Here is a 15,112-nt window from a genome sequence, read left to right as displayed (position 1 = left end):
TTAATACACAGAAATTCTGTGTGTGTGTGTGTGTGTGTGTGTGTGTGTGTGTGTGGTGGTGGTACCCGGATGGAGCCCAGGGGCCTTGTTACCTCCGGGCTACACTCCCAGACCTATTTTATATTTTTTATTTGGAAACAGGGTCTCTTAAACTAGAGAAGGCTAGCTTCGAACTTGCGTGATCCTCCTTTCTCAGCCTCCCAAGTGCGGGGATTACAAGCGTGCGCCACCATGCCCGGCTCAGAAGCTCTTAAAGAATGAAAATACTATGCCAATAATTTCAGCGACTTTAGGGTATAAAATTCAACATGCAAAAATCAATCATACAGCCGGGCGTGGTGGCACACCTTTGTAATCCCAGCATTCGGGAGGCTGAGACTGAAGGATCATGGTTCGCAGACAGCCTCAGCTACTTAGTGAGGCCCTCTGCAACTCAGTGAGATCCAATTTCAAAATAAATAGTAAAAAATAGGGCAGGGGGTGTTGCTCGGAGGTCTAATGCCCCTGGGTTCCACCCCCAGATCCGAAAAAAAAAAAAAAAAATCAGTCATACTTCTATATATTTACAATGAACAATTTGAAAAGGAAATTAAAACTAATACTGTTTCCAAAAGCATTAAAAAAAAAAGACTTTCCTATAATAGGAGTGAATGGCTTATGCACCAAAATTTTTACAAAATTCTGCTGAAATTAAAGACAAAAATTAATGAAAGACACCCCACATTCATGGTTGGAAGACATATATATATATATATTTGTGGTACTAGGGATTGAAACCAGAGGCATTCTACCTCCAAGCTACACTCCATCCGTGCCTGGTTATATTTATTTGGAAACGGGGTCTCCCTAGGTTGATGAAAGCCTCACTATATTACTGAGGCTGGCTTTGAATCTGTGATCCTCCTGACTCAGCTCCCAAGTACTGGGATTACAAGCATATGACACCACACCTGGCTTAGACTTGATATTGCCAAGATGACAATTACCACCAAAAGTAATCTACAGATGCAGTGCAATCTGTATTAAAACCACAATCTTTTGGTTTTTGTTCTTTTCTTTTTTTGGTGGTACCAGAGATTGAACCCAGGGACTTTCTAACCTCTGAGCCATACCCCCAATCCTGTTTTATTTTGAAAGGATGTCTAAGTTACTAAGAGTTGGCCTCAATCCTCTTGTTTCTGCCTCTCAAGAACTGCTAAATATGTTATTTTAAGACAGATAGTAAGCTAGGTGTGGTGGTCCACACCTGTAATCCTTGAACTTGGGAGGCTAGAACAGGAGGACTGCAGGTTAAAGATAGGCTTGGCAATGTAGCAAAGTTCTCGGCAAGTCAACCAGACCCTGTTTTCAAATAAAAAATAAAATAGGGCTGGGGGTGTAACTCAAGAGGTAGAATGCCCCAGGGTTCAATCCCCAGTACCACACACAAAAATAAATACGTAAAACAGGTATCAGGTACCAGGCCAGTCTCAGGAACTTCATAAAACCCTCAGCAACTTAGTAAGACTCTATTACCAAATAAAAATTAAACTGGCTCAAGGTCTACCTCTAAAGTAGAATGCCCAGGTCAACCCCCCAGCACCTAAATAAATAAATAAATAAATAAGGTATTAATCTCTAGACATGAGGCAAATAAGGCTCAGAATAGATAAAAAGAGTCATTTTATAAAGTGAAGAATATTCCTAAATATTAACTGAAATGTTAAGCCAACTCTTTTTCTCTAAATCCAATGACTTATTTATGTATCCATACTATCTAAATCTGTGTGTGGACACACATGGTAACTACAAGGTAAAATTTGAAGTGACTAAAACTTATGGTCAACATAATGCAACACAAGTGTTATCTTTACTAGAGAGGCTGACAAAGTTAAATTAGTCATAAAATCTAGAGTTAGCAGAAAGGATAGAAGTGTGCTTTTTTTTTTTTTTTTGTGGTACTGGGGTTCCTGGAAGCCCTTCTACCTCCAGGCTACACTCTCAGACCTATTTTTACATTTTTATTTGGAAAAAGGGTCTCCTAAGCCAGCGCACACAGCTGGCTTCGAACCTGCGCAATCCTCCTGTCTCTGCCTCCTAAGCGTGGGGATTACAAGCGTGCGCCACCACGCCCAGCTGCTTTTTTTTTTTTTAAAGATAGGGTCTCACTGTTACCCAGATGGACTTAACACTCATTCAAGCAATCCTCTTACCTCTCCTGCATAGCTGAGACTACAAGTATGTACCACCATACTTGGCTGGCATTTCTAATATATTAACTTGCCTTAGAGGAACACTAACAGGAATACTTTACAAAACAATTTAACAAAAGCTTTCACCACGTTGGTAAATGTGATCCTTTCAATCATCATGGCACGTAGGTAGTAGTTAACCACTGAACATCTTTGGACCTCAGGTTAATCATTCTGTGCACACACTTACTGTTAGTAAATAGGAAGGCAAGATTCAAACCTAGAGTTCCCGAGCATGGTGGCACACGCTTGTAATCCCAGCGCTTGGGAGGCTGAGACCAGAGGATCACACAGGTTCAAAGCTATTTAGTGAGGCTCTCAGCAACTTAGTGAGACCTATAAAATAGGTCTGGGAGTGTAGCCCAAGGTAGAAAAAGCCCCTGGGTTCCACCTCCAGTACCACAAAAACAAACAAAAAACCTAAAGTTTCTAATTACAAAACAAACAAAAAAACCTAGAGTTTCTAATTACAAAACAAATATTATTTTCCATTGTAACATTAAGAGTAAAAATCTAACTATGTTTCATTTAAAATACCTGTCATAATTTTATAATTAATTTATATACAAGGTCATGCTATTACATCTTTGAAATGCCTCAGTGATTATTTGGAAATAATAATAGCAAACTTCCTGGAATATGTACACAGACTAGGTTAACAACACAGAAATCTGAACACTGTTAATGACTACATACTAAGAATTCTACTCACCCGTTTTGGAGGACAGTGCTCACTCTTCTCATCTGTCATCTTCCCACTTTTTAGTGCTTTCCTTGGGTGCTTGATAGTTGTTTTTATGGCAGGTCGACATACATAATTCTCCAAGTTCTTTGGAGGTTTTTTAGTTCTCTTAGCTTGAAGGCCAATTTTCAATTTTAAATTTCCCTCTGTAAAATTTGTTTCTTTCACTGAAAACTGCTGCTGTGCGTCAGTCAAACCATCACCTTTCCCTGCTTCGATGCTTCTTTCCCGATTCCGCCTGCGAAGGTCCTCTTCCTCCTCGGTGTTGCTCTCTAGCTCTACTTCTCTTTTGCTGACCAGCGTGCCAGTGTTAATGGCAGAAGGACTCTTTCTTGAAAAACCTTCGGAATCAGAACCCAATCCTAACATAGCAGTATTTCTAGGGTCCATCACAAGCGTATGTTATTGCCAAGTTATCTTATGAAATTTTTACAGAACTGTGTTCCATAAAAAACAGGGATTTCCAAAACTTGCAACCAGCATCTCTTTCTCTGCAGGACAGATCATAACAAAAATTTATCAGAAAAAATGTAACTTTTGATGAACATGAAAATGGGCGCAAGGGGAAAGGAACAAGGAAGTTAGTAAGCAACTAAAAATGAGTTAAAATGTACTTCATAATATAATCCGACTTACTCAGTTATAAATATGTTTAAATTTTTAAAATAAATTTATCATTCCACAGATAATCATGAACAAGTAAATATAGTGGTACAATGCAAATCAAAATTTAAGAATCACTATTATTAATTCAACCAATAATTTTCTGAAACCAATGGCCAAGCAAACTCAAGATAAAAATAAATTAATGATTTTAGCCCTCATTTTAAAAGAAAATTTCCAATTTTTTGGTAAATAAAGGCAGTTTTATTGAAGGTAAAGGATCATTTTCCTGGTTTTAGGTTGGTTTCAGTGTTCCTACCATTTATAAGAAACTGACAAGCTCTTTAGGTTAGGACTCTTAGGCAAAAATAATCTCTATTAGCATGCAATTTAAATCTGAATTCATTCACCAATCCATTAGGAAATATTTCCAAGCATCTATTGCGTGCCAGGCATTATGCTATGTACCCTGAAATAATCTTAAGTACTCAAAAGACTAAATTCAAATGCTATTTTATTATTTTGTGTGGTACTAAGGACTGAACCCAGGGCATGATAACTCTCAGATACATCCTCAGCTCCCCCCCCCTTTTTTTAAATTTTGAAACAGGGTCTCACTAGATTGCTGAGATTGTCCTCAGACCTGTGATCCTCCTGTCTTAGACTCTCAAGTACTGAGATAACAAGGCATGGGCCACCACACCTGCCTCCAGTTTCTAAATATATGAGGTTTGTAATCCAATAGAAAAGACACATGTTAAAAAATAATACAAATGATTAGTAAAAGTTGTTTTGAACATCAAATTTAGTTTTACATGTTTTCCTATAGGAAAGTCAGTGAGCATGTATCAATTCTCAAAATACATAAAATATTTAAAATACCAGTAGACCAATTTATTATTTCATGATAGATGGAACACATAAACTAAGAATCTACATAGGGCACCCCTCCCTCATATATAAAATTCCCAGGAAACCAGACTACCATATAATGAGAAGGCTGACTACTGAATATAAAGCAAAACAAAATAATTCACTATACTTAAGGATAGACTTGTCTTAATTTCAAACATATGCCTGACTTAAGAGCCAGGAAAAGTATCTGGAAAAAAGAGCACATTTTATCCCTTAGAAAATATTATCTATAGCTGGGTGTGATGGCACATGCTTGTAATCCCAGTATTTGAGAGACTGAGACAGGAAGATCACAGGTTCACTGCCAGGCTCAGATTCTTAAGTCCTTAGCAACCTAGTGGGATCTTTTTTTCAAAATAACGAATGAAAAATAGGGCGGGGGATGTAGCTCAGTAGTAGAATGATGCTTGGTCCATGCCCAAACACCATATATACAGGGCCTGGGGGTGCATGCTTGTAATCCCAGTACTTGGGAGGCTGAGACAGGAAGATAGAAGGTTCATGGTCAGCTTCAGTTTAATGAGGCCTTCTGCAACTTGGTTAGACTCTGTTTCAAAATAAAGAATAAAAAATAGGGCTGGGGGCATAGCTGGGAGGTAGAATACCCTTGAGTTCAATCCTCAGGATTAGAAAAAAAATACCAATATATGAAATAATTTGGGGTGGTGGTGGTAGTGGTACTGGGGGTAGAACCCAGGGGTTTTCTACCTCTGGGCTACACACACACACACACACACACACACACACACACACACACATATATAATTATATATATTATTTGGAAACAGGGTCTCACTAAGTTGCAGACAGCCTAAGTAGCTAAGGCTGGCTTCGAACCTGTGTCATCCTCCTGTCTTAGCCTCCCAAGCGAAGGGATTACAAGCGTGTGCCACCATGCCTGGCTTAAAATATTTTATAGTTTTTTTTTTGTGTTGTTGTTGTTGTTTTGGTACTGGGGGTGGAACGCAGAGGTGTTCTATCTCCGGGCTATACTCCCAGACCTATTTTATATTTTATTTGGAAACAGGGTCTCACTAAGTTGTTGAGAGCCTCACTAAGTAGCTGAGGCTGGCTTGGAACCTGTGCAATCCTCCTGTCTTAGCCTCCCAAGCACAGGGATTACAAGTGTGTGCCACCACGCCCACCTCAATACTGGGGCATTCTACCTCAGAGCAATATCCCCATACCTTTTTTAATTTTTTTTTTTTTTTTTTTGTGGTACTGGGTTTCCTCGAAACTCTTCTACCTCTGAGCTACACTCCCAGACACCTATTTTCTATATTTTTATTTGGAAACAGGGTCTCTTAAGCCAGCAAGGCTGGCTTTGAACCTGAGCAATCCTCCTGTCTCAGCCTCCCAAGTACGGGGATTACAAGTGTGCACCACCAGGCTTTGCTTAATTCTTCATTTTGAAACAGGGTCGCACACTAAGTTGTAGAGGGCCTCCCTAAGTAGCTGAAGTAGGTCACAAACTTGCGATTCTCTTGTCTCGGGCCTCCCAAGTACTGTGATTACAAGGGTGTGTCACCAAACCCGCCTTTACAATTTTTTTAAATTTTATTTTTATGTGTGTGTGGTACTGGGGATGGAACCCAGGGGCATTCTACCTCTGTGCTACATCCTCAACTTTATTTTACTCTTTTATTTTGAAATGAGGTCTCACTAAGCTGCAGATGGCCTCACTAAGTAATCCCAAATACTGAGATTACTAGCATGCACCACCATGCCCAGCCAGTTTTATTAAATTACATGCTTTAGTCAGGCATGGTGGTGCACACCTGTAATCCTAGTACTTGGGAGACTGAGCCAGAAGGATTGCAGGTTCATAGCCAGCCCCAGCAACTTAGTGTGGCTCTCTGAAACCTAGTGAGACCCTTCTTTCCAAATAAGAAAAAAAATAGGGCTGGGGGTATAGCTTGGAGATAGAATGGCCCTGGGTTCAATCCTCAGTAGAAAAATTGTTTTAAGACTTTTCCTTTAAGAAAAAAAGAGAGAGAGAGAGAGAATCCCATAATGGAAATTATGGAATTGTTGAAGTAGTAAAAAATCCAGTTCACAATGTGTCATCACAAGTTTCAAAGGTAGTAAGTACCCAAATATAGCAGAAGTATATTTTGGACATAGCATAACACAGCAGTAGTTAAAAGGAGCCAGGCAGAGCTGGCTCTGCTTTTTACTGGCTTATAAGCCTCCCCCCAATTTGTAAAGAGGTAATAACAGTACCTCTTGGTATTTATGAAGCTTAAATTATATGTAAGACATTAAGAATAGGGCTTTGTGCATACTAAAAACGCAGTAATTATTAGGCATTTTTATTACTTTTAAGTTACTAGTACTAAACTCTACATAGACTTATTTGTACTACTTATATTTGTACATGTGTACTACTTACTAAACAGCATTTTATCAAAGTATGCCTATTCCCTTTTCATTGATTGGCTTCCATAGAGACTCTAGGATCTAGAGTGCTCAGGGTAAAAGCCAGTCTTCCACTGTGGCGCCCCAAGACATTTGCACTGGAGTATCCCTCTGCCTGGACCACTTTCCCATCACATATGTGCACGCCTCATTTCCTTACTCCTGTCTTCAGGTCTCTACTGAAATGTCACTGGTGATCCAGATGGATCACTCCTGGGTATCTTTCCAAAGGGATTGAAATCAGATTCGGGCGTGGTGGCACTTGCTTATAACCCCAGCATTCGAGGCTGAGACAGAAGGATGCACAGTTCAAGGACAGCCTCAGCTACTTAGTGAGGCCCTCTGCAACTCAGTGAGACCCTGTTTCAAAATTAAAGAATAAAAAATAGGGCTGGGGGTGTAGCTTGGAGGTAGAATGCCACTGGGTTCCATCCCCAGTACCGGGGTGGGGGGGATCAAAACCAAAAGGATTGAAATCAGAATATTGTAGTAATGAGCCGGGCGTGGTGGCACATGCTTGTAATCCCATTACTTGGGAAGCTGAGACACAAGGATCATGCAGGTTCCAAGCCAGCCTCAGCTACTTAGTGAGGCTCTCAGCAACTTAGTGAGACCCTGTTTCCAAATAAAGTATAAAATAGGTCTGGGAGTGTAGCCTGGAGGTAGAAAGACCCTGAGTTCCACCCCCAGTACCACAAAAATAAAAATATAAAAAATATATATATAGTAGTAATACATATGCATCTTCATAGCAGCACAGTTCACAATAGCCAAATTATGAAACCGCCCTAGGTATCCATCAACAGATGATGGATTACAGCATTTTGAGATATCCACACAGTGGAATTCTACTCAGCAAGAAAAGGGAACAAAATAACGTCATTTGCAGGAAAATGGATGGACTTGGAGAAGATTATGGTAGGTGAGATTAGCCAGTCTCAGAGAGGGAAAGATCATGTGTTTTCTCTAATACATAGAAGGTAGGGAGTAATCAGGATACCAAAGGGACTTCAGATAATGGAAAAGAAACTCCAGTGGAGCCAGGAAAGAGGTCCAAGGGAAGGGAGGCGGTGTAATGAAAGAATCACTTCCACTGACATTATGTATATATCGGGGAATAGCAATGTTGATCTCAATACCCTCTATGGAGAAGAAAGGGAATGAAGAGGGAGCTGGGGTAAAGCCAAGCAAATGCTGTGTGCATGTGTGTCACCATCATTATGAACTGAATTATGATGAGATTATAATGCACCAATACATGTGTAAAAATAAATACAAAATAAAAAGAACTGGGGTATAGCTCAGAAGTAGATTGCCCCTGGTTCAATCCCCTGTCCAACACACACAAGACACACACACAGACACACACAAAGATAAAAATATGCTTATCCCCTTCTGGCCCAGCAATTTTGCTAGATATATGCTCAAGGAAAATTAGTATATAATATTCGCAAAAAAGGGGAAATGGTCAAATAAGGCTTAACAGCATCATGTAGATCTTTGTCCCTTTTGGGGGGGGGGTACTGGAAATTGAATCTAGGTCAATTCTACCTCCACACTACACATCCATCTCTATTTTATTTTCATTTTGAAAAAGGGTTTCACTAAGTTGACAAAAGTCTCACTGCTTGCTGAGGCTGTCCTTGAACCTGCAATCCTCCTGCCTCTTCGATTACAGGCAGCTGATTTATCACAATTTTTTTTAAACAGGTGTGCAATTTCTGGGCAAGAGTACAAAGGTTTGTATCATATTCCTTATGAGGTATATAACTATTATCACCATCAAAAATGGAGTTAAAGCCGGGCGTGGTGGTGCACGCTTGTAATCCCCGCGCTTAGAAGGCTGAGACAGGAGGATCGCACAGGTTCGAAGCCAGCCTCAGCTACTTAGTGAGGCTCTCAGCAACTTTGTGAGACCCTGTTTCCAAATAAAATATAAAATAGGTCTGGGAGTATAGCCCGGAGATAGAACACCTCTGGGTTCCACCCCCAGTACCACAAAAAAAAAAAAAAGGAGTTAAAACCCTGTCTTTTTGTGTGTGGCGGCGGGGGCGGGGGGGGGGTACTGGGGGTAGAACACAGGGGCTTTTTCTACCTCGGAGCTCTACTCCCAGACCTATTTTTATACTTTATTTGGTCTAAATAGCTGAGGCTGGCTTCAAACTTGTGCCATCCTGTCTCAGCCTCCCAAGCGCTGGGATTACAAGTGTGCACCACCATGTCTGGCTACCCTCTGTCTTTAAGGCCAGATTCTAAAGGGGTCTTAAAATGAAAAAAGTGGTATTTTCATTAACTAAATTTTGTGATACTGGGGGTTGAACTGAAGAGCTTCTACCTCTGACTTACATTCCCAGTCCTATTTTCTATTTTATTTAGAAACAGAGTCCCACTAAATTGTTGAGGATGACCATGAACCTGTAATCCTGTCTCAGCCTCTCAATTACTGGGATTACAGGTAGATGCCACCACACTTCACTCCCTTTTTCTTTTTTGTGGTACTAGGGATTGAACCCAGGAGTGCTCTACCACTTTTTTTTACTTTGAGACAGGGTCTCAACTAAATTGCCAACACTGACCTTAAATTTGCAGTCTTCTTGCCTCAGCCTCCTGAGTACCTGGGATTACACAGTATGTTCTTAATTTCACATAAAATAAGCATGCTGGCCGGGCATGGTGGGGTACACCTGTAATCCCAGTACTTGAGAGACTACTTGAGAGACTGCGACAGGAGGATCTCAGGTTTGAGGATAGCCTCAGGAATTTACTGAGACTCTCAGCAACCTAACAAGATTCTGCTTCAAAAAAAAGAAAAAGAAAGAAAGAAAAGGGTTGAGGATATAAGCTTGGAGGTAGAATGGCCCCTGGGTTTAATCTCCAGTACCATATATACAAAAAAAGAATACCCCATTATAAATCAAGAACTTCATGGCTTCCTAATCTCCTAATCTATACTAACTCTCCTGGTAATCTCTCCAAGTTCCACAGCTCTAAATAGTATCAACTATACTGATTGGTTTCCATATTTGCCTAAATTCAAAACCTATATATCCAATTACCTACACAGTACCAACTACCCACGCAGTATCTCAACTTTAAATACTTAATAGAATCATGCATGACTCTGTAATTCCAGTATTTGGGAGGCTGAGGCAGGATTGCAGGTTCAAGGACAGCCTCAGCTAGGTGTGAGACTCTCAGCAACCTAGCGAGACCCTACTTCAGAACAAAAATAAAACAGGGCTGGGAGTGTTTCTTGGAGGTAGAATGGCCCTGGGTTCAATCCCCAGTACTGCCAAAAATTAAATAGATTAAATAAATACAAACCGAAATGTCAGTATATCCAAACCAAATTTGTAATTTCCACACTCCCTACAATTTGTTTCTCCCAGGGTTCTTCATTTCACAAATGGCATTCAACTGCTGAGACCATCGGTGGAATCATGTTTACCTTCTCTTTTACCTAGACCCCACAACAATGCATAAACAAATGATCATCCCCAGCACCTAACTCCACCTCCTGCTAATACCCTAAGTTCAGTCCCACAATCAATTCTTGCCCCACTATTATAATACCCTCCTAACTCGCCACCCTGCCTGCATCATTCTCACTTTTCAAAATTTATGCATTAGATAAGTCACTTCCCTGTTCAAAATCTTCCAGCACTCTACCAAACCTAGGAGAGCCGGGTGTGGTAGTACATGCTGGAGGTACCGACTCCCCAGGAGACTGAGGGGAGGCTGCTTGAGCTCAGAGGTCCAGACTAGTCTAGGCAAACACAGATAGACCCCATCTTCAGAAGAGAGACAAAGAAACACAGGATCAAAAAACTAGACACCTGCCGGTCCTGGGGTGGGGTTCATGGACAGACAGCCTCAAGTCCTTAGCGAGGCCCTCCGCAACTTAGCGAAACCCTGTTTCAAAATAAAGAATAAATAGGGCAGGAGGTGTAGCTCGGAGGTCAAATGCCCCTGGGTTCCATCCCCAGACCCGCAAAAAAAACCAAAACAAAAACGGTTCAAGTATTTAAGTCTTACATTATCCAGTATCCTATCTCCTATTATTCTTGCCTACTCTATTTACTATTTCAGTCTTTTTCTATTAGTTTAACAACCCACTACATTCACCCACTACATTCCTGCCTCAGAATTTATGTCACAAATAGTTGCTCAGAAGTCCTTTATATAATTTGGTCTCTGCCCAAATATCACAGCCTAAGAGAACTTACCTAATGACTACATCTCTTAACCTTATTTACATTTACAACATATAATCAAACTATGACATGACACACACTTATTTAATATCTACTTTAAGAAAGCATCATAAGGAGAATAATTTTAAATTTTCATTCACTATTAGAACCCCGGGCTTAAAACAGTATTTGGCATAAAGTAATTACACAATTAATACTTATTGAATGAGTGGATAGTCCTTCTGTTAGAAGGCACAGAGCTAAATACTAGTTTTAATTTGACTCTGAACAGAGAACTCAACCCACTGAAATCCCAAAATATAACTGTCCAATGGACTGTCTGGATAGAATATAGGCACTGTCTGGATAGAATATAGGCACACCGTAAAGATTCCTTAAAAGGAAAAGATATTTGTCGCAAAATTGATTTGCTCTAGCATAAAAATAACCATATCCCAGAACATTCCTTCAGGAATCTCAAATCTATTGCTTGAACCACATGTAACATGATGGAGAGCAGTAGGTATCAGGAGCACTCAAAGCTTTTGTATTGGAAAAGGGAAACTGAAATGCACAAATGAGCTGGGCACTTGTAATTCCAGTACTTGGGAGGTTGAGGCAGGAGGATCTCAGGTTTGAAGACAGCCTCAGTAACTTAGTGAGACTCTGTTTAAAAATAAAGAATAGCCGGGCATGGTGGCGCACGCTTGTAATCCCCATGCTTGGGAGGCAGAGACAGGAGGATCACACAGGTTCGAAGCCAGCTGTGCTGGCGTAAGAGACCCTGTTTCAAAAATATAAAATAGATAAAATAGGTCTGGGAGTGTAGCCCGGAGATAGAAGGGCTTCCAGGAACCCCAGTGCCACCAAAAATAAATAAATAAAATAGCCGGCCGTGGTGGCGCATGCTTGTAATCCCCACATTGGGGGGCTGATACAGGAGGATGGCACAGGTTCAAATTCAGCCTCAGCTACTCAGTAAGGCTCTCAGCAACTTAGTGAGACCCTCTTTCCAAATAAAGTATAAAATAGGTCTGAAAGTATAGCCCAGAGGTAGAAAGCCCCTGGGTTCCATCACAGTATCACACACACACACACACACACACACACACACACACACACACACACACAAAGCACAAATTAGCTGGGTGTGGTGGCACATGCCTATAATCTATAATCCCAGTACTTAGGAGCAGAAACAGGAGGATCATAGGTCCATATATAGACTCAGCAACTTGGTGAGACCCTGTTTCCAACAAAAACTAGAATAGGACTGGAGTACATGTAGCTCAAAGGTAGAATGTGCCTGGGTTCAATTCCCAGTACCTCCCCCCCAAAAAAGCATAAATAAAGTATGAAGTCTTAAAATAGATGAGGACCCTTACTTGATTCATCTGCCAGGACTACAGCTTAGCACATAATTAACATTCAATAAATACACGCTGGTCTTTTTTCCAAATCAAATGAGGTGATTTTATTTTAAAAAATATGATTTCTGCTTTTAAATACAAGAGCCAGTCATGGTGACGCACGCTTGTAATCCCCGTGCTTGGGAGGCGGAGACAGGAGGATCACGCAGGTTCAAAGGCAGCCGCGCTGGCTTAAGAGACCCTGTTTCCAAATAAATATGAAAAATAGGTCTGGGAGTGTAGCCCAGAGGTAGAAGGGCTTCTAGGAACCCCAGTACCACAAAAAATAAATAAAATAAAATAAAATAAAATACAAGAATACACTAAACTTAATACACTAAACTTATAAGGAAAACCACCTAAGCTTTAGAAAGAGAATTGTCAGGAGGGCATGGCGACACACCTATACTCCAAGTTTTGGGGAGGCTGAGACTGGAAAACCCCAGGTTTGTCACCAACCTCAGCAAATTTAGTGAGATTCTCAGCAACCCAGTGAGACCCTGTTTTGAGATAAAAATAAAAGAGGGATAGAGGGTGTAGGTTGAAGGTAGAATGTCGCTGGGTTCAATTCCCAGTACTACCAAAAAAAGAGAAAAAGATAAACTATAATAATTACCCCACAGTTTTTAAGACCTAAGTCTGTGCCAAAGAAATTTCACAATAAGATACCTTACCTTATACTCTGGGAATATGTACTTGATTTGATAAGAAGGTAGAAAGATTAAAAGCTGAACATAAAAGCTTAGTATGGACTTCAATGACAAAAGATAAAAACAGAATTTATGTGTGAGGAAAATATGATAAAAAGTACCCTAAAAATTAAAAGTTAGAAAAAATAAACATAGATGTAAAAAAAAAGTTGCTTATATTCACTTTCAAAAATGTACTTTAGCCAGGCATAGTGGCACAGGCTTGTAATCCCAGCATTTTTTTTTTTTTTTTTTTTGGTGGTACTGGTGGTGGAACCCAGGGGCTTTCTATCCCCCAGGCTATACTCCCAGACCTACTTTATACTTTATTTTGAAACAGGGTCTCACCAAGTTGCTGAGAGCCTCACTAAGTAGCTGAGGCTGACTTCAAACCTGTGCAATTCTCCTGTCTGTCTCCCAAGTGCTGGGATTACAAGTACGCGCCACCATGCCAGGTTTGTAATCCCGGCATTTAAAATGCTGAGACAGAGCCAGGCGTGGTGGCGCACGCTTGTAATCCCAGCATTTGGGAGGCTGAGACCAGAGGATCGCGGTTCGGGGACAGCCCCAGCTACTTGGTGAGGCCCTCTGCAACTCAGTGAGACCTGGTTTCAAAATAAAGAAAAATAGGGCAGAGGGTATAGCTCAGAGGTCGAATGCCCCTGGGTTCTATCCCTAGACCCGCGGGGGGAAAAAAAAAAACCAACAAAAAACAATAAAATGCTGAGACAGGAGAATCGCAGTTTGCAGATAGCCTTAGCTACTACTGAGGCCCTTTGCAACTCAGTGAGGCCGGCCCTGTTTCCAAATAAAGAATAAAAAAATTAGGGCTGGGGGTATAGCTCAGAGGTAGAATGCCCTTGGGTTCCATCTCCATTACTGAAAAAAAAAAAAGTACTTTATGTATTCTTTAGTTATTTTTTGTGGTACTAGGGCTGGAACACAGGGCTGTTCTATCTCTGGACTACACTCAAAGTCCTATATTATATTTTACTTGGAAACAGTCTCACTAAGTTGCTGAGGCTGGCTTTGAACCTACATGATCCTCCTGTCTCAGCCTCCCAAGTACTAGGATTAGGAGCATGCACCACCATGCCTAGCTACATATTCTTTATATTAGGAAATACAGACTTGGAAGGTAATTTGCCTTTTTCTTTTTCGGTACTGAAGATGGAACCCAGGAACATTCTATCTTTGAGCTACACCCCCAGCACTTTTTTTTTTTTTTTTTAAAAACAGGTCTCACTAAGTTACAATAGGGCCTTACTAAATTGCTGAAGATGGCTGCAAACCTGTGTTTAACCTGTCTCAGCCTCCCAAATACTGGGATTACAGGTATATGCCACCACCCTTGGTTGGAATTTTGCTTTGATAAATTCTTTTTAGGAAACAAGAGAAATAACTAAAATGATAGCAAATACGTATTATACACTAGGGCTGTTATGCTAAGCATTTTTTGGGGGGTCTGGGAATGGAACCCAGGGGCATTCCATCTCTGAGCACACCCCCAGCCCTAGTTTTTATTCTTTACTTGGAAACAGGATCTCAAGTTGGGGAGGGCCTCACTAAGTAGCTGAAGCTGTTCACAAACCAGGATCCTCCTGTCTCAGCCTCCTGAATTACAAGATTACAATTTTCCTGGATTACAAGCATGCGCCACCACACCAGGCTTATGCTTAGTATTCTTAAACACATTTCTCGTATAATCCTTCAACAACTCTGTAAGTATTATCATTATCACCATGAGTTTACAGTCAGGAAAACCAAAGATCCCAAGTCTCAACATTACATGATCAAGGCGGGCATGGCAACACATGCATGAATCCCAATATTTGGGAGTCTGAGACAGAAGGATCTCGGGTTCCAGGACAGTCTTAGCAATTTAGCGAGCCTCAGCAACCTAGGGAGACCC

At 40.7% G+C, this 15,112-nt stretch overlaps 1 protein-coding gene across 2 annotated transcripts in view; it reads right to left on the bottom strand.

Annotated features, from left to right (window-relative positions):
* The window catches only part of ASH1L (ASH1 like histone lysine methyltransferase), a gene marked incomplete at both ends in the record, with an annotated part of 106,786 nt that extends 103,423 nt beyond the window's left edge, over positions 1-3,363 (bottom strand). For both annotated transcript variants that reach the window (XM_080691920.1, XM_080691921.1), the window contains one exon: positions 2,944-3,363. In XM_080691920.1, coding sequence (XP_080548046.1) covers positions 2,944-3,363 — 420 coding nt within the window. The remainder of the gene's footprint in view (positions 1-2,943) is intronic.
* Between the last annotated feature and the right edge of the window lie 11,749 nt (positions 3,364-15,112).

Source organism: Muscardinus avellanarius (assembly GCF_963383645.1).
Source record: "Muscardinus avellanarius genome assembly, chromosome: 3".
Lineage (NCBI taxonomy): Eukaryota > Metazoa > Chordata > Mammalia > Rodentia > Gliridae > Muscardinus > Muscardinus avellanarius.
The sequence above is the reverse complement of the archived record's forward strand: the minus strand, read 5'-3'. Positions and strand labels throughout refer to the sequence as shown.